General features: G+C 34.0%; 1 protein-coding gene and 1 long non-coding RNA gene across 5 annotated transcripts in view; both read right to left on the reverse strand.

The window, feature by feature from the left end:
• Positions 1-19,868, reverse strand: part of LOC126917799 (forkhead box protein O) — a 339,440-nt gene that overhangs the window by 278,951 nt on the left and 40,621 nt on the right. For 2 of the 4 annotated variants that reach the window (XR_007711064.1, XM_050725096.1), the window contains exon 1: positions 17,838-19,631. Coding sequence is in view for 1 of the 4 variants with exons in the window: in XM_050725096.1 (XP_050581053.1) it covers positions 17,838-18,320 (483 nt within the window). In the remaining 3 variants the exon portion in view is untranslated. Of the gene's footprint in view, positions 1-17,837; positions 19,632-19,868 lie in introns of those variants that run through there. The other 2 variants (XR_007711067.1, XR_007711066.1) reach the window with 2 other exon arrangements.
• LOC126918292 (uncharacterized) overlaps positions 1-19,868 on the reverse strand; it is a 263,782-nt gene that overhangs the window by 177,131 nt on the left and 66,783 nt on the right. The window lies entirely within an intron of this gene.

Consider the following 19,868-nt stretch of genomic DNA (forward strand, 5'->3'; position numbering starts at 1 on the left):
CGAATTATTCTCTTTCATAATATACTACATATTCAAAACAACGTGTATGTTCAGAATAACTTAATATAATAACTATGTAATAACGAATAAAACTCAGAATGCAGATATTTTCCTTGCGGAAGGTAAGTTGTACATCCTTCCACTGACGCGCATATGTACATTTAGTATTACGCAGAAAAAATTTGCATGGAATTATTAAGTCTTCCCCGTGTTCCACCAATGCAGTGTGTCTCTTTCCCAGATGGTCTATAGAGTCGACTCGGTCAAGAAATCCTGCTAACAACTCTCTTTCTCTCTCTATGCCTTTATCTACGTCTGTCTTCGAGTACACTCCGATCAAGGCCGTTTCCCGGTGCACGCTGGGAAAACTGCTTCTGCCCGCCGCACGATTTTTCATTTATTATATCTCAGCGCGAGTAACGCAACGGAATACTCAGTCTCTTGTAACCGACGTGAAGCAGAAAACCTGGGCTTGGAGCTTTTATCGCGAAGAAACGCTTTATTAGATGCTTAGCCAACGGGCATACAAGGGGTGCGTGGTATTCTTGTAACAACATTGAGAAAAACCGCGATACAGACGCAACGTGCAGCGCACAGGTATATACAGAGCATGCAGCGTGCAACGTCGTACGCTCATCCGTGTGCACCTTCGCTCGACACGCTGTGTGTATCTGTCCACGAAGCGCAACATACGTAACGAATGTGCGATACTCATTAGGAGAGTCAAGGGTATGTTACGTGAAGAGTGCGGTTACGCTCCGCGTCTGACATTACGTCACTGAATGTGCATCTGTCGGTGAACACGCAACAGATTGCCGGAGTTTAGCACGAAGAACGTACAAGCGCCACCGAAACGCGATACCAATTTGCTCGGCTGAAAGGGAAAACGTTTCTTTCGCTTTTTTCCGAACGTTGCTCGATTTTCATCGCCAACGCACATGAAAAACGGTTACCGAAACTCCCCTCGATTTCGTTGTTTTTGCTTTCCTTGCCATGCCAAGGAGAAAAATCAAAAAAGCGTTGATTTTGGTAAATTCTTTTTCAATTTGTGTGAGTTGAATTTTGGAAATATAAATAGTTGAATCTGGAAAAATTCTAGCTTTAATCGCACGCCGATGCCTAGAAGTACAATCTACATATATATACAATACAACAAGTATTCGCATATCACTGTAATTTTTATACTATTCGTATACTAATATACTAAGGTGTTATACCTTCATAAAATTGCTATAGATATATGCACTTCCTTTTTGGTATTTATTGAATAGCATCTTGAATAGATCACTTTTCCGGAAAATTATCTTTTTTAGGAATGAATGGAAATAGTTTCTGCAAGTTCGTAAAGTATTCATTTTCTTGTCATGAGAAAGTGTTTTTCCTTTTTTTAATTAACGTATCGATAAGATGAGATAAATTACTACTGAACGTTGAATAATTTTTGCCAATTTCTCATCGGAATAGAACTTCCTTTTCTCTATAATTGATACATTCGACGTTCAATTAAAAGTAGGATTTATTAAGTAGAGTTTATATAGGCATCAAATAATAATATACAGATAATATCGAGATATATCAATCATAAAAAACAACATGATCTTTCCGCGTATTTCAATATATTAAATTTCGTAATATGTACTTAGTAGTAGGTTCATATGAATATGATAGAATCTGATGAAAGAGAAATTTAATTTCATTAGATCGAAGAATTCGCTTCATTAGAAAATGTACAAATATTTTTCAAACTGACATCAGTGATTGATACGACTTTATTTGAAAATTGTCAACTAAATCATGTTTTTCACCGTTATGAACGTCGAACAATAGAATAGATTAGAAGTTGTAATGAAAATAGGAGACCTGTATAAAACTGTGTTTATTAAGCATTTAGTAACCAACGTAAATTAATGAAAATAAAATTCAAAAGTTCAGCTGTTATATTCAAATGAACAATAAAAAAAACATCCTCTTTTTCAGAGTTATCCTAAGGTAATGTAAATCATATGTATCATGTGATATTAAAAATAATCTAAATTAATATCGGCAGCACTTAAAATTATCAAAGTCCTCGGATTAAAAAAAAAGTCCAACCATTGCGCATCTTGATTTTACCTGATACTTTCACTAAGTACTCGATCTTCGTTCAAACACATCTATATTATTCATTGCGACAACTTATTGAAACTTATGATTATTTCATTAATTGTTGTAGAAGAAAAATTGAGCCGTAGTTTATGAATAGTAGTGAGCCTCAATGATTGGGTACGTACGAACATAACATCGCTTACAACTGAAGATGTATATTGTAAATAGGTACTGTTATACATTTCTTCGTGTTCATTACCAAACCATTATGGTACATATTTGAAAAATCAAAAATACATTAAGAACACTTCAAAGCAAAATAAATTTCATCGAAGCGCAAGTATTTTGAAACAGATCATTGTTAATATTTCAATGTGACAAAAAATAATTGGCAAACAATCATCAACTTTTTTGAATTAATGGGTGATACGGTTTTCTCCTAATGTTCCTATTTTGATGCTAATAATAATTGCTGCTAATAGAAGTAAATTTTAGAAGTGTACTTTTTCAGAGGTAAACTCTTTGTCTTTGTTAATTATTTACTTCTTGCGTTTAAATATAGTTTCTAATTTGGAATTATAATTTTTTAAGGTCAAACGTTTACAATCAGTTTCTTTTTAGACAGTGTGATTTAAATATACGTAAACGATTGGAAAATAATTAGAAAGTGTAATGAAACATTAGACTTACCAAGTGTTACACTTACAATTATCGAAATTGTATAAAATATAAATAAAACAATTGTAGATATGTAAAGTATTAAATATTTTTAGATGTAAAGGAAGTCGACTTGGTTAATCTCTCTGTCTATAATTAACTTATCTTTTCTCAACATCTTATTTATTGAGTTAGAAATTATAGAAAATATGCATTGCTATGTTATTAAGACGTTAACAATGGAGCAGTAAAATAATGTATACAAATTGTGTATATGCAATACTCTTAACAAACTTGTATAGATTAATTCACATATCGATTTTGTCAAAATAAATACAAAAGATATGTTAGAATAATGTGTACTTTACAGATACTCACTACAAAAATCGAAGAAAGAAAAGAATTTCCATGATTTTCAAGAAATTTGAATTTACAATTTATTGAAAGTACATAGAATTACAAAATTCAGATGGGAGAAGAAATACTAGTGACGAAAAAGATATTACGTAAATCTCTCGAACTTTCTTTTATAAAGAATATTAATAAGCCTAATATTAGGCGCTAATATTAAAAAGCCGAATATAATAATTTCAATTGGTTAAGAAAGTTATTCGTAGTCATCGAGTCGCATCGATTGTTCACAACTTTGATAAACTCACAACGCATTGTTTCCTATCTAAATATCTCGCTACGTTATGCTATGATTTAACATTTTTGTTAATGTATTCAATGTTAAAGGATATGTAATAGATTAAAAATATCAATATTCATCCAAATGTGGAAAAAACCGCGCAGGCGTACAGAATCGCGTCACAAAGTAACGGACGTTCCCAATCAGGCCCGACACTTTTACCATATCACGCGAATCTCTGATGTCGCGTTTCAAATGACGTAAGCGTCTGCCGAGTTTCTTGATTACTCGATGGAATATTTTAATTACCGTCTACCTACGTGTTACAAAGTCTTTCGCTTCCAGAATCAAGTTTTCGGACATTATAATGCTGACGACAATCCACCGATACGACGATAAACAACAACTTTACAGGGATCGTTATTAATCGTCGTATAGTCATCCTGCGAATATTAACCGCGACCTAGCACTGAGAGATAACGAGGACATAATTACGATCGACTTCACTAATCTAGCATTACATACGAGTATTACACGTAACGACCGTGAAACATCGAGCTCGTCGTGAAATACAGTCACGCGAGAGATACTACTTGCTTGATCTCTTGATCGCTTTCGAATACAAAATTCTCGCCTATTACTAGTCAAGCGTCCGAAACGGCGCGGCGCGGCGTGTCGGTAGACAATGCGTGAAAGGTGGTGTTGCGCTTCCGCCAACATTAGAACTACTGGCAAGAGAGGAGCGAAACGATAATTGCACTTATTCGAGGGTGACTCGTGGGAGAAATTCAAATAACAAAAACCTGTCACGTAACGCGCAACTTCCAGAGTTGCTGAGAAAATCGCCCGGGACGAGAAATTCTACGAGAGAAAGGTGAACCGGTGTTTTGACGACGGATCGGGCGAGGCTATAAACACGATCGGCATTATTCTGTCGCAATTTATGGTAAGTAGAAATCACAGCCTTGCTCCAGGCAAGGTAAATAGAGTGTCGACCACTGCGTTCGGTGAACACTGACAACTGACGGAATGCGTTTTAGAAACAGAACAGGAATTCGCCTTTATATTCGCCGCGATTTTCTTTTCGTCGCATAACCTTTCCGTGGTTTTGGCTACATTCAAGCTACAGAGACAACGAGCCGTGACTCGCGACGCGTTACGAAATCGTCGTTTTTTAGTTATCCTATAAAATTTATTGTCACTAAATATAAAACAGCCGACCTACTATCGTCGTCATCGCGTTTCCTCGAGGGTTCGCGTTACAAACGTCGCGATCCTTGCCGGCAGACGTTCCCAATCGGGAATATTTTCACTTTTATGGTACTACGAATTTTGACGAGAACTTAGAGCAAACTGGAGAACATTTGGATCAGGAATTTAGTTGAAACTTTGAATGCTAGTAAATTTTGTCGTCCTACTTTAAACAAACGCCACGTTATGGGATTAGATACTCAGTATTTTTCTAGATATGCATTTATGAAAACTTTATAGGTACAAAAATGTACATGTGCATAATGCGCAAAGAGATATAATTTATACAATTTTCGATAAGCGAAGCCCATATTTAATTCTGCACTTGCATAAATGTCTCCAGTCTACCCATGATAGAAATTTAACTGTAACTTTGTGTCTGTTCAAATACAGTTGCCATCAGACTCTGTAATATATAATTTACAAATATTTTTATGAAGATAAAGGATACAATTCAGCAATTCAGCAGTATTCAAACTTCCATTAAATGAATGACAATCGAGTCTTGTGCTCTATTGCACTCTATATGTCAGTAACATACGTTTCTTAAGCTAAACGCTAGGTCTAGTAGGACAACATCCAATTCTACTTCGTTGCCGATACATTACAACCTATAACAACGCAAAGGGAAACGCAATTTAAGCTATTAAGGACTAATGTTGCGTTAACGCAATATTCTACTTGCAATTTTTATCGATCAATCTATATTTCCGAATTTTGTTTTATAACATCGTGATTATGAAAGGGAATTGAATCCCCGGGATTTACATTTAGTTCATCTAGATTCTACAATTTTATAGAGTTTAGAGAATTTAAAGCCAAATGACAAGCTGTTACTAGATCTTTAATAGATTAACACGTTTCTCAAAATTAGTGCCTTTGGCCGACAATTTTTGTCCCTTGTGACTTGCAATCGAAGCAGGTGGAAAAGTGGGCGACTGAAAAAAGCGAAGAAGCTTCTACCGGTCCTGATGGTCGTCGGTCCGAAAGTAAGCGGAGGGAGAGATGACCTCAAGATGATGATATCGGCAACGTGGTCGTCGTAGGGTCGTACACAGAGGTGGCAGAGAGAGAGAGAGAGAGGGAGAAAGAGAGAGAGAGGTAGAGAGAAGAGTGGCAGGAAAGGAGATCGACAAGGGAGACGCGGCAACGACGCGACGCCAGTGTTGCCTCGTGCAAAAATAACGTGGAAAGCCTGCTTTAAACTCAGCCGACCGCACTTACTCGAAATATACGCAGTGCGCGCCTGCCGCTTCTACCAAATCATTTTTAAATCTCATTGAACAGTAGACAGCTTGGAAAATTCGCATTAATTGCGCTATGCTTCGTTAATGACGATTGTGTAATGTGTAACGTTGTCTAAATACCGCACGGATAAAGCGACGCGACGTAGAACCGCTTTGATTCTCGACGTTTGCGTACACGCCGTAAATGGACGGCGCGGAAACCGATGCCTCCAAGATCGTTCGGTTAATCTTTGCTTCCAAACTGCCCGATTATTTTTAGAGGAAACTCTATTGGCGTTCCGTTCAGCTGTTTAACGGAAACGATTGAATTAAAGCTGTTCGAATACTTCGGAATTCATAGAATTTGGGGTAAAGTCGTTCACGATCCTTCGTCGAGCGGAACACGATATCCAGTTAAAGTACCAACTTTATTCTGCGAAAGCTTTTTACTCGTACGCTTTTACATTGGATATACGTATGAAATTTATATATTTTTAAATTTTTATTTAAAATTAGTTAATATTTAGCTGTGTTATAAATACAGTAAAAAAGTAGATTACGTTATAAGCAACTAAAATTTAATTATTTATAACAAGAACGTCGATTTAAAATTCGATCCGTTAATGGGAAGTTTGGTATTGTCCCTTCTTATTATTTGAAAAAGATCGAATAATAAGAATAGAAACTGAAAGAAATTGTTACTTGAATATCATTATCTATAAAATAGACCAAAATAAATGATCTTCTTTCATATAGAAACAAAATTAGTCAAAGAGTGCGCAATAATTGGATCGGATAATGAAAGTTCTATTACACGTGCAATAACGAAAAAAAAAAAAAAATGAAGAATGTTAGTTAAAATAACTATTCTTTCATGTGATACAAATTTGGAAAACTACATAACCAGTTACTAATCACACACAGCTGCTAAAGAGTTATTTGATTACCTAGATGCCTTTGTCGGAGCTTTATTTGAACTGTATCTCTATTGATATACATCAATAAATTCCTACAAAGAATTCTGTGTATCACATTCCCTTATTTTTTCTTATTTGCTACTCCTAAGAGTTCATTATAACATTTTATGGCATATACAATTTCTCACTTTAATATTCGGACAACTTTTAAAACAGAATAACTTCTTTTGAAGTGGACCAAACTTCCTTTTTTCAGAAGTTGGAAGATTTAGTTTGCTAAATGACGCGTTAAAAAGATTTAGAACTATTGCAACTTATCGACATCGTGAAGAAAACAGTAAATATCGCTTCTTCCAACATTTCTTTCTGAGCTTGTAATAAAAATGTAGCCTGTACATGCTGAACATTTCATCATAATCGGAAAACATTGCTATGAGGTACAAACGGTAAAAATCACAGATTTTCACGACTTTCGGTTAATAATTGTAAGCAATCTAAAGATTCTTATTTTTTGCCCGTGGCATCAACCGGTTTCGATAAAATCTTTAGCATAGGCTACGACCTACAACCTACAACTGACATAAATCTACAACTATAGGTTCAGAAAGAAAACTAAAAAGCAATCTTTACTATTTTCTTCGCGATGCTGATAAATTTAAGTTGATCCAAATCTTCTTTACACGCGATCTAATTAATTAATCCTTCTAACTTTCCAAAAAAATTGTCTTAAGTCACTTGAACGGAAATTATTTTTTTTTTTTTTGAGAACGTCCGAATATTAAAGTGAGTAACTGCAGATAAATATTTCCGATATATTCATTCATTTAAAAAGATACTGTCGTAACTCAAATTCCTTTCTTCTGAAGAGTCGGGCCAACTTACATAACGTTAAACATTCCATAGTGACAAAATAAATGAATAGAAGAAGTCGTTATACGAAATTCAATTGAATATAATTTTTAATTATTACTTAAAATTAGAATTTTAAATTGTTCTATGGATCGTTCTATCGTTCGAAGGACAAAAAATGTATCTTTGAATATCGCATTATAAAAACAAAATACGAATAAACCTATTCATCATGCAGCTGATTGGATTTACAAATAGTAAGATTTTTCTTATTTATAGCTGCTCTGTTCTCTCATAAAACATTTAATAGTAATACATGTATGTACGTAGTGAAACATTGAATAGTATCTGTGTGATAGATAAAACAGTAAAAAAAGAGTCCTGTACCGACAAGGACATTCGGTGCTTATGTTGTCAGTTCGTATCCAAACAGGTTATGAGAACAGTGTTTTTTTCTTTTCTCTCTAAAATTTCTCTCTAAAAGACTCATCCTGCGAAGAATTACAATTAGACAAAGATAATAAAAAAAGGAAACCTTATGCTGTTGATAAACGGAAGAACTCGCAGATAATCTTTATCAGATAGATATTATTTAAAAGACCAATAAATAACGAAAAGAGATTTTCCTTATAGTTTTATAACGCCTGTGTATGATGTCAACGTTATTTTAGAAAAAAATAGTGAATTCCACTAAAAAGAATTTGTAATTTCTGACTACAAAAATATTCTCTGTATATTATGCATATGGGCATGTTTGTTCAAACATGTTTTGACACCTTCAGGCACGCATTGTATGAAAAGAAAACATTCTTGTCCAGAATGACGATCTGCGTATGAAAAGTAACTTGTTTATACAGATTCGATGCGATAATGAATCACCCAACAGTCACATTGATTAACCCCATTAATTGAAAGATACAGAAAAATGATACTATTATAAATATCATTTTTTCACAGTTTATCTTGAAATTTACTATTACTTATATCATTTCTTGAGATAAATGAATTTATGAAAGCCAGTCAGTTATTTTTTGGCAATTAAATATAAATCGTGTAAAATCGTGTACCTGAATAGCAATATTTAAAAATTTACGAAAAGTAAAGTTGACCAGTTTGATTTTTACATAGACTCCTTCATTTATTACACTTCTTTTTTAATCGTTGTCCCAAAGTCAGTCTTTATCATTGGAATAACATATCAATCTATCAAGACTATAGAATTTTCACACTTGTATTCACTTAACTGATCCAACAGAATCTTGCATAGTAGAAGACCTCTAATTATTTTGAACAGTGTATACAATATTAACATTATGATAACCGATGAAATTTTTTGAAGTTTTCTTTTAAAGTTCTCTTGCAGATCGAGAAAAATGTTTTGTAACGTACTATATAAAAATAATATATTTGGAGGTACTGAATTTTTCTATAAATATAACAAAAATTAGATTACTAATTAAAATTGTGCTGGACTCTAGCTAATTGTCGATGTAAGAATGTCTCCTTATATCCTAAGAAGGTTTTCAAATTTAATTCTATATTATCAATGCAATGGTTTCCTCAGGAAAATTCAGAAGCTGTTCATAATTCGTGAAAATCAACTGCCTTTAGAGATGATACAAGAATCAATGCTTCATTCTATACAATACTGAAAATTGATAAAAATTTGTATACATCAGTTACTCCTACAGCTGTTGCAAAGAATCCTCTAAGGAGGATACAATTAAGATTCCATATAATATTATTTAGATAGATAATACAAGAGTTCATAAAACTAAATTGCTTTTAGAACTATTACGCGAGAATTTCAACTTTATTTCATATAATACAATACCAACTGATTAATATAAAAATTTAGAAAAATCAATTAGCTTTTGAATTCTGCACAACGTATAATACAAATCAACCTTTATTCGTTAAAGCATATGCAGAAGACGATGATGGATAATTCGATTCGCTGGTATAATACAGCATCAAATAGAATTCCTTCGAATTCCTTGTTGTTCTATAAACGCGAAACGCTTTTCACCTGCTTTCAAAACGGCATACAATCCAGAAAGAGTAACAGCGAAATAAGAGGTCATGCTAAAAGAATAACACGTTTGGGGATACCAGGGATTCTCGGACGACGTCTACACGCAGTTGCCGATCGTTAGAGCACAGCTGTCTAATCGTCATGGAAGAATACTGTGTTCAGAGCTTTGTAATGACGGATACGACTTGTGTAAACGAGTACTAAAACCAGACGGATGAGTGACCTCTGCTGGTTTTCACGGCTCTCGAAGCTTCTTCGCACGAGCTGGAGATTCTACAGCTTTGAGAAATCGGGTTAGACTTGCCTGACGCGGTGCTCGTATTGCTTAAGGGCTTTTCATGTTTCGAACCAAACCGCGGAGACCTTTCCTTTACTTTCCTGTTTCAATAATATCCGACGAGTACCGGCATTCTTTCTGGATATCCTTGACTGCTTTCGAGCTCCAAGGTTGAATTTTCAATCAAAATTTTCAACCCGACTGTGGAAGTCTGAATAACGAAATCACCACGACTTTCGACTAAATTGACCGAATGTAATAAAATATGACATTGCGCAATGAGAAATGAATTAATAAAAAGAAGAAAATTTTAGAGAAATTGATCGTTATTTGCAAAATGGTAATTAGACTTGAATGCAAGATCTAAATCCATCATGTATGTACATGTGAATAATTAATTGCTATTGTACTATAGATTTTTGACAAGATTTTTTTTTGTCCCCCATTATCTTGAAAAGTATAGTTTCAAAAATATATGCATACACAAAATCCTATTTCCCAATTCTCAAGGTTAAAAGGATAACTGAGATAGCTGAGAATCTTCACAGAACTATATGCATACGCAGTTACGAACCATACCAGAATTAATGCAAAAGCGCTTCTTTATTATTCTTCTAATTTGCGGAAGTTTTGCGTGTTTATCAATTTCTGGTTTATCCTACATACTTTTATAACTTGATTCATTGTAATACAGAAGCTTTTTAATTTTCTTATTTTGAATTAGCATATTGCCCGAAATCATGGCAGCTACAAAAACTTTATTTTTAATCTTCTACACATTGAAGATATTTTAAGGTTCATTAAACTATCACTATGTCTGCAGATCATATAGATACAATATCATCTCTGCTATTCTAGTAAACAAATCTTTTAATCAATCCATCTGTCAAAAGGTCGGTAGAAAACAGAATTGTACTTTGTACACGATTCCAAAAAAATTATTTCACAATTTTAAGTAAACATATTAAGTTGGCAGTAAATCAATAAATGGCAATATTTGGATTTTTTGCCACATCCTCTATAAAGATCGAAAGTATGTAAAGTTTGCTGCCATTCAAAATAAAGCAAATGATGCGGTGATACAGTAATCGCTGAAACGTTAGGACTGAATCTCAGAATTACAGCCGCCGTACACAATAGTTATGCACGTCGCAGATAATACCGATCTATCCTCGTTTATTTATAATCTTACTTATACACGCGACCAGCCGCGAGTAGAAACACCACGCCGGAGATACAGATATTTATACACAGACATCACGTGATTGCACACTGTTTCGCGCCTTGCAGTGAACTTTGCAGCTACACTAAATGGATTTTTCGCAACCGGCCCCTTACATATATCGCTACTTTTCGAACCTCGAGAGCAGACGTGTTTGCGAACCACCCTTTGTCTCGCTTCACAGTTCACTTGAGAAAAAGTCCACCATATAGACAGTTATATCCGTGAGGTATCCTCCTCCGTGACGAATCGCGTCAATAAATTTTTTGAAAATTTATTGTTGATAGCTGTAAAATTCTTACCATTTGTTTTTTCATATCTTTATTATAACTGTTTTATAGACGATGCGAATAATTTTTCTTGTTGATAGTAATTTCCCTTTCTATGAATTTTATTCAAATAATGAATTATAGGAAGGAACAATTTTACATCTTCAGTTGTATGGAAACTATACAGTAATTTTTTGTATATAATTAATTAAAGTATCTAAAGGAACATAAACGTGCAAGCTTCTCTTCATTTCATTTTCAATTAATTTTAATTCTAATTAACTTCTAATTAACTTTACGTTTTTTATATCGATTTTATAACACTATTCGTTACAAACCTTATTCTTGGAAATTCTCTCAAGTAATTAACGGTAGGATAACATTCCTATAAATATTGATATATTTTAAAATATTTTCTTTATTTAATTCTAAATCACTTCAAATATACTACGTACAGTTTGCATCGTACATTGCTCAGTCTCTGCTTTGAGAATTTTTATTTAATCGATCAATTCAATAAACCTATGCATATGCTTGTAAAAAAAGTTGACACATTTTAAAATCAAAGAAAAAATCTTCATAATTCATCAAACATTCATTAATTTTATATTATGTTTTTCCTTTCATTCATAAACTTTATCAATTTTCATAGTGTTTACCATAAACCTGTGCGTTGTTTAAAATTGTATTAGTCACATCATATCTGTTTAAAGTACACTTACAATTCTAAAAAAAAGGAAAATATTAAAATAAGCCAAATGAAACAATAAAAAAGCAGCTCTACTCTCCAATAATTTAAGTAAACCATAAAAATCAACTCAAAGTCAATTAAAATCAAATCACTTTAACTAACCACTTGAATATTTGCAGCAGTCGTTTAAACATTGGGGCTGCCTTCCTATTGGTGCAAACTTTTCAATTATATAGACTACTTTTTATAAATATGTTATGAAATTTCATTAATACTGGAAATTTGAAATGTATATAAAAACTACAAAATATTTAGTAAGTGAAGTATTTAGCAAATACATATATATTTTTCAGAGATCATAGAGGAAATTTAAACGATTATCCATTACGTCAATAAGCCTCGATATTCAATGGGACCATCTGTAACAATTATATTCATGCTGTGAGTACATTAATTGTTTATTAAATATATGTTTTGTAATAAACATCTTGTAATTTCTATATATAATATTAAACATTTTCAGGTTGCTTTTGAATTTGATCTATATAATTATGATAGTTGTATTTCACTGCAATTCTAATGAAATTTTAAGTAATTCATATAATACCTATATAAGTTAAAGTTTTCTGTGGTTTATAATGATCAAATTCTTTCGTAAATCGCTGTTTGTGTGAAAAGCACAGCGCGGTACTTCAAGTGCTTTCCAAGCTTATTTACCGTATTCTTGTAATAAATACAATATAAATGTGATATATTATTCATCGATACCTATATTTCGTGGAATATTAAAGTAAACTGAAATTACTTAGATCAGAAGGATATTTGAGACAAACTATATAATTTGCCCTGTAATTTTCCAAATTCTATTAGGAACAAGTTTTAAGTGATCCACATTTGGAAACAGAGTATCTAACTTCGTTATTAGTAGCATAATAAATTTTGAAATAGGTCGTATACTTACATTAATAGTTCGATGGTCATAAATTTCTAGGAGGATATAATTTCTACTCATCAAAAGGAAAGTTTGCTCAACTGATGTTAATATTCTCAGTTGTAATAATCATAATTCAGTAGCGCGTGTATTGCTTTATTTATGGATGTAATTGTGTTAGTTTTTATATAATACCTTCTCCTTGACTGAAATAACCGTATCACGCGTAGGGCTCTTCAAGTTATATCCTCATTTTTCATACTGTTTCTTGTTGCATTTAGAGCATACAATGTTTTTCATTCTTTCATTGTCATATTGAAGACTAATTATGACCCCCTCTCTTTTTTAAATATGTTTATTTTATTGATACAGAAACAGAAACTTAAATAACATACCGAACATTCTTCAGTTACCTTGCCAAATTACAATAAGTTCCAAAAGAATAACAATCGTGGAACTGCTACTGATTGACAATATATAAATACTAACAAATAATGCACGATAAGTTTTATTATTCTATGCAAAGTTTAAGATTGAACTTCAAAGTGTTGAATCTTAACTTAGTTCACTCAAATAATACCACCTGATCCTAATATTCAACGAAATATAGATATCGATGCGTAACGCAAGCACGATTGATGTTTATCAATCTATTATCAGACAAATAATATCAAATATTCTTGTTTAACAATAAGGAAGCTACTCCAATATTTATTGATTTGAAATTGTATCCATTGAAAGAGAAAGAAAAGTATAGGTTTTATATCTCTATTCCTGAAATCGCGACGATATAACCGACGAAGCGTCGCTGTTTACCGGGAGCCGTTTTATTTTTCTCGATTTCAGAACTCGCAAAAGTGGTCCGCTTTGAGGGAAAAGTACCACCGCGGGAAAAGTTAACTTCGCCAACTGTTAAACCGCGGTAAATCGATAACATGCTTTTTTTAAATTCCGATGAACGGAGATGTTGCACACGCATCGTTAGAAATCAGACCGCGGCTACACTAATATACACGAAAGACCGCACGAGCAGCCAACTTCTATCAAGATTTCGCCTGCGATTTTTACATTCATTATTCCCTGGCTGAATTCGAACGGGAATTTCGATTCTCCAAGCGAGAAAGCGCCTGCATGAAATTCTTCCGATTTCAGAATGCCAGAAACCGTTTTCCACGTGAAGAACAGTCACGCGTAAAAATCTTTTTATGCCAGAGATTCGATCGAGAGAATAAACAACTAAAATCGGAAGAAGCCGTATGAATGAGTGCGTATGAAACTCACACAGATAAAAGTACATCGCAAGAACGTGTTTCCCTACTCCACCGTTACCTTTCTACATGCCGCAAATATATTCTATTCGTTGTATTGTATGAACACTATTGTTCATAAATACCTATTTAAACAGTTTAATCAATTTATATGAGCAGTTTTTGAATTTGATTAAAATATACAAATTAATAATGAATTAATATAATAATTAGAAACAACACTTACTACCTTCCTATAGTATTTGTTGATTAGAAATTATAATATGTATAATATACAATTTACTAAACATTTTATAGAAGGTTAAAATAATATTGTAAACTGTAATTTATTTAGGATAAAAGAATTACGCATAAATATTTTGTATAGATATTGAATTCTACTAAATTTACTCTATAGAATAAAAGTGTACAGTGTAATATGCAACACATATTTACTATTACATATATTTATATAATAAATGTTATGTATATATATCTATTACTTAAATGCCATTGCTTACATTAACACCATTGGTATTTCTATTAATCTAAGAAAACCACCTTAATTTAACTTATAACTCAAACATTAAATGATTACAATACTAGCTAGTTCTGCAAAGTTTGATAATTACATATGAAAACTACAGGGAAAGATATGTCACATTTTTGGAATTTTCAAGGAAAATAATTTTAAAATTCAGTACACTGACAATTTATCTTATAGTAGCAATACCAAATCTTTGTTTGATTTCCGGATTACATATATATTTTTGTAATCCTGTTGAACATTTCAGAAAGATTGATAGTCATAACATTAATTACACCGTTTCGTAAATATATATTAAAGCATCGCCTCTTAACCATCGAGTAGCAAAGAAATTAGAAAATAAAAAAGTCGATTTATCATATTTTTTCAAATAATCTTCATATGCCAGATTTATTATTGCATATTGACCTCTAAAAATCTATTCGTGTGGGTCGTAACATTATAAATCACACTGGATAAAAGTGATAAGTCCACTTTTATACTTTCCTGATTTTAATGATATCCGATATCTAAAAGAAAATAATAGGTATATCCAATAAAAAGGAAACAACAAAATTTTAAGTAGTTGACAAATTAGAAGATTTTGTAAAAAACTAAGGATAGTGTTGTAATCGATATTTTTGGAATGATCAAGAGAACAGAAAATATAGAAATTCAATGCAATTTAATTTAAGAAGTGTGTCTAATATTTAAAAACTGTTGTTTTATTTTAAATGTGCAAGTAAAATTCTTTTATTATTTCTAATTACTCTCTTATGCGAAATAAACAAAAATGTGACTCATATTCATCCCTTGTAGTTTTCACACCATTATCCGTAGCTATGGATCTGTAGCTATGGCCATGAGAAACAAAATCATTGCAGTACTATTTATCCGTAATAATTTTCTAATCAGAATATATCTTGATAAAAATTAGCAAGTGCTTAGATACTTTTTGACTTTTCAATGTATATTCATACCGAGAAATCTAAAACGCCTCGCTGGCGCCTTTCTCTTTCTTCCTCTTTTTCTCTCTTTTCTATCTCTGTTACTCGTATTCACGGTCAATGTTTTGGTGGTGACGAGAGAATACGAGTTGTCGAATCTCAATTGAATCGCTGTAACCAGTCGCGAGCATAGTCATGTAAACCAACATTGTTTACTAAAAAGCGTAAGCTCATTAACTGTCTGACCATGAAAATAGTTGCTTCTAATTGTTCACAGGAAATCTTACATCGATCACTTATGTGTGATAGAACAGTTAATTTCTTGCTATCAGTCATATCTTGAAACCTTACGTATGATATTTCGCTGATTCTTAAAAATTTTTAATCCATTTTAATTCATAACTTGTCTGTATCTATTATTTTAGAATTTGTATTATTTAAAATCTGACAGATTTTACATGTACATGGAAAAAGAAAAGAGCACAAGAGAGATGAAACTTTCACGTGTTTAGTCAATTCATTTTAAAGCAATTTTCATTTAATAACTTCTAAATTAATATCTTTAATACTAATTAATATTAATTTTATGAGTCTTACAGCTTTTAAACCCTCAATAAACAAATATTTTGTCTTTTCATTATGTGTCATATAAATACCAGTCACTGTAATAAAAATATTCGACATGCGAGCCTCAGGCAAAATCTCGGATTTTTGATCTTTTATAGGAGACCAATTTTGAAATTCAATATAAATATGTTGTCTATTAATTCCACATCAAAACTATCTTTTTATAGAATTCTAGAATTAATCCTGTTGCGTTCCTTCAAACATTTCCGATCAATTCTATTTTTATGCCGTTAAGATATACATGTATTAATGTTGAAGAACATATGAAAACCTTATTTTCGATATACTTCGGGAGGTTTATATTTTCGAACCTATTAGATCATTTTCTATTTCAATTATTTCATATTTAAATTCCTTTTTTTTTTTTTTAGTCAGCCAGTTACATTGAAGTTAAAAAATTAACAACGATGAACATATTTATATCTTTTCCACGTGATTGGAAAGTATATAATTTAATATATTCGCCAATAAATATTCAATTCTGGCTAGATTTGTATGAACAAATGAAACATAATGCTGACAAATGGTACGAGACACACCCTCCGTTCGCGAGTATCAATTTTGAATAATTATGTCGACGACAAAACGCGATAACTTTCACGCCGCGAAATGTTGAAAATTTTCAATTAATCAGTTTAAAAGTAGAGTTGTTTGGTACTAAGAGCATCGCAAGTATCGCTACAACGCGCATGGCTATTACGTAAGATCTAGGCGGGAACGCGAAAACGGCGGAAAGGTATAGATGGTAACTTTCTTCTGTAGTTTTAGTAGTGTCAAATACATTAAAACTACCATAAGTATTGCACAATTGAACTCAAATTATTAGTAACATTACAGCTTAAGAGATGCAAACTATTAATATTAAAAAATAATCTTTTACAAAAATAAGAAAATTGGTAATAAGGCATATGAAATTTTTAAAGCAGATTTTACCAAGTACAGATTATTTGATTATCCTATATGGAGTAAAACTGTAAAACTGTACAAGAGTTTCTAACCTACAATATGTAACTTGTCAATTCACTCGCGTTATTTGTTTGTAAATTAGTATAGAAGAGAGTGCTATATTTAATACAAATGAAATTTTTATTTTCTAATCGTTTTACTATAAATCAATTATTTGTAATGTAAAGGATTAAATAAAATAAAGTTAATTAGAGACTTTCAATAAATGTAACGAGATACCCTAATATTTATGCCCGATAATATAAAATATATACGTGTTTCTCAACGAAAAGGAACGGAATATTGGGAAAATATTGTTTAATAAAATTAAATTACGGATATTTGTGCAAATCCATATTTTTAGAGATCCGTTTCACTTTTCACTATTTTTGGAAATCACGTATATCAGTATCCGTACGTCTATGTACATTTCAATTTTCCACAAAGACATAAACATCCGCAGTCTAAATACAATAGACGCACAAGGAAGAAACTAAAACTAACCTTCCAACCAGCGCTGCTGTTGCTTTCTCCCTTTTCCCTGAAGTATGGTATATTCTGCATCATCCATTCGTAGATCTGTGAGAGCGTCAACCGTTCGTCGGGGGCGCTGGTAATGGCTTGAGTAATAAGATCGGCATAACTGTGATTTCCCCAGGCGTTTCGTCGGGACGAATTCTTCTTGACCGGAAGCAGGCCAGTACCTTGGCCGAGAGAGCCATGCTGAGGCGGTGTGCCACTTTCGACGCCTTCGACGCCCTCTTTGCTAGCCGCTACGCTCGGCACCACGTTTCCCTCGATATATTCCTCCGGTCTTGGCAGCGGCCACGTGTGCGACCGTGCTCTCGTCTGAGGTTCAAACCCGCTCTCAAGGTCGTATGGTACCCCCTGCTGTGGTTGCAACCCGGTCTTCGACCCCGACGCAGAAACCGGCACCGAGTCCATCATGTTCGTTTCCTCTGTGTACTCCACTTTGATACCGAGCATCTCGCGAGGTGCTGTGTCTGTTCACAAATATCGCGCTGCTTACCGAGAATCCGCGAAAAGTCGCCGTAACAGTCGATGGTCGCGCTGCGATCGAAACTATCGATATCACTAACACTGCCACTTCTACGGGTTAACAACACTACGCCGCTAATAACAAATCGAAACGAGAACCAGGGGGAGGTCACTTTTATTTATTTATTTTATTAAGCCCTGTGTTCTTATATTCACGATTTGTCACTCGATTTCCCTTACCGGCGCGCGACCAGAAATAGAATAAATAGCACATGAATGATATTGCACACACAATATCGAAAGATATATTGTTATTTTCGGAGAAAACGAGATGAAAGTAAACTAACTGCGAGGAAAAGCAGAGTATCACGGATCACTCGAATCGAACTCTCCCGCAGCTGGCAGCGGACCGACCGAGAATACGCTACGATGTACGTTGTTCTGCGTGTCGCGAGCAAGCGAGAAAGAAACTGAGAAAGAGAAGCAGGACGAGAGAGATAGGCGATTACGAGAGAGGGGGCAGACCACGTGGTCAAACTCACTGTTTACAAGCCGCGCCGTCGGTCACGTGGCCATGTTTTGATAAAGAACTTGGCCCACTGCGAGGAGAGAATCTTCGACTTTGTTGCCTGGCGGGTTTTATGTACACAGAGTTGCAAAAACTTTTTGCGTTGAGGGACAAGTATTCGTGTCGTGCCAGTTTCCGTGCACGATCTTGTTCGAAGTGTGTCGGCACAATTTCAATGATCGAAGTAGCGATTATCGATATGCTCCCTGCTCCAAAATGAGTGCCTTCCTTCTTACTTCTCATCGATGTCCCAATCGACCGTCCTATTCTCTCGGTTCTTCTCAGAATAGATACTTTGGACAGTTAGTGCGTTTTTCTTCGAAGTCAAGTAGATCGAAATGATTCAAAGGCGTCAGACACTAACGTATGACCTCTCGTATATTGAGAGTACGATCCAATTCGTTCTAGCAACATTCGTTTATATCGAGAATGTGGCGAATATTTTCATGAACGGCATGAACGTTCCAAATATGTTCTAAACGTATGTATCTCTGTATTAGATACGTGCACTTTTATTCTTATGAAAATCAAATCACCTTACTCCTTTATACAACTTGCCGGCAATGCAGCGCGGCGAATACTGACGAATTCTTCTGACCGGCAGCCGGAACTGACCGAACGAAGCCGAAGTTACGAGAAGTGAATTCGTGGCGCCTGCCTCCGCGCATTTGAGAGAGACGAGGATAAGACGACGAGCAACGGTACGAATCGGAGAAAGAAGGATCACTGAGAAGCGAGCGAGACCGACTGATCGACCATTCTAATACCCAACAGAGAAAACTGGAGGGAGATCACGAGCATAGCGAACGAGCTATCTGGTGGGTGGTTCAGCGACGTGGGAGGGATAACAGAAAGGTGGGGGCGAAGTAGCGGAATTGGAGGAAAGGAGAAAAACGTGGCAAGTGAGCAAGCTAGGTAACAAAGAGGTTAGCGGAACGGGCGAGGGAGAAAGAGGCAATGATCCGGAA

The sequence above is a fragment of the Bombus affinis genome, chromosome 1, assembly GCF_024516045.1.
Source record: "Bombus affinis isolate iyBomAffi1 chromosome 1, iyBomAffi1.2, whole genome shotgun sequence".
NCBI classification, from domain to species: domain Eukaryota; kingdom Metazoa; phylum Arthropoda; class Insecta; order Hymenoptera; family Apidae; genus Bombus; species Bombus affinis.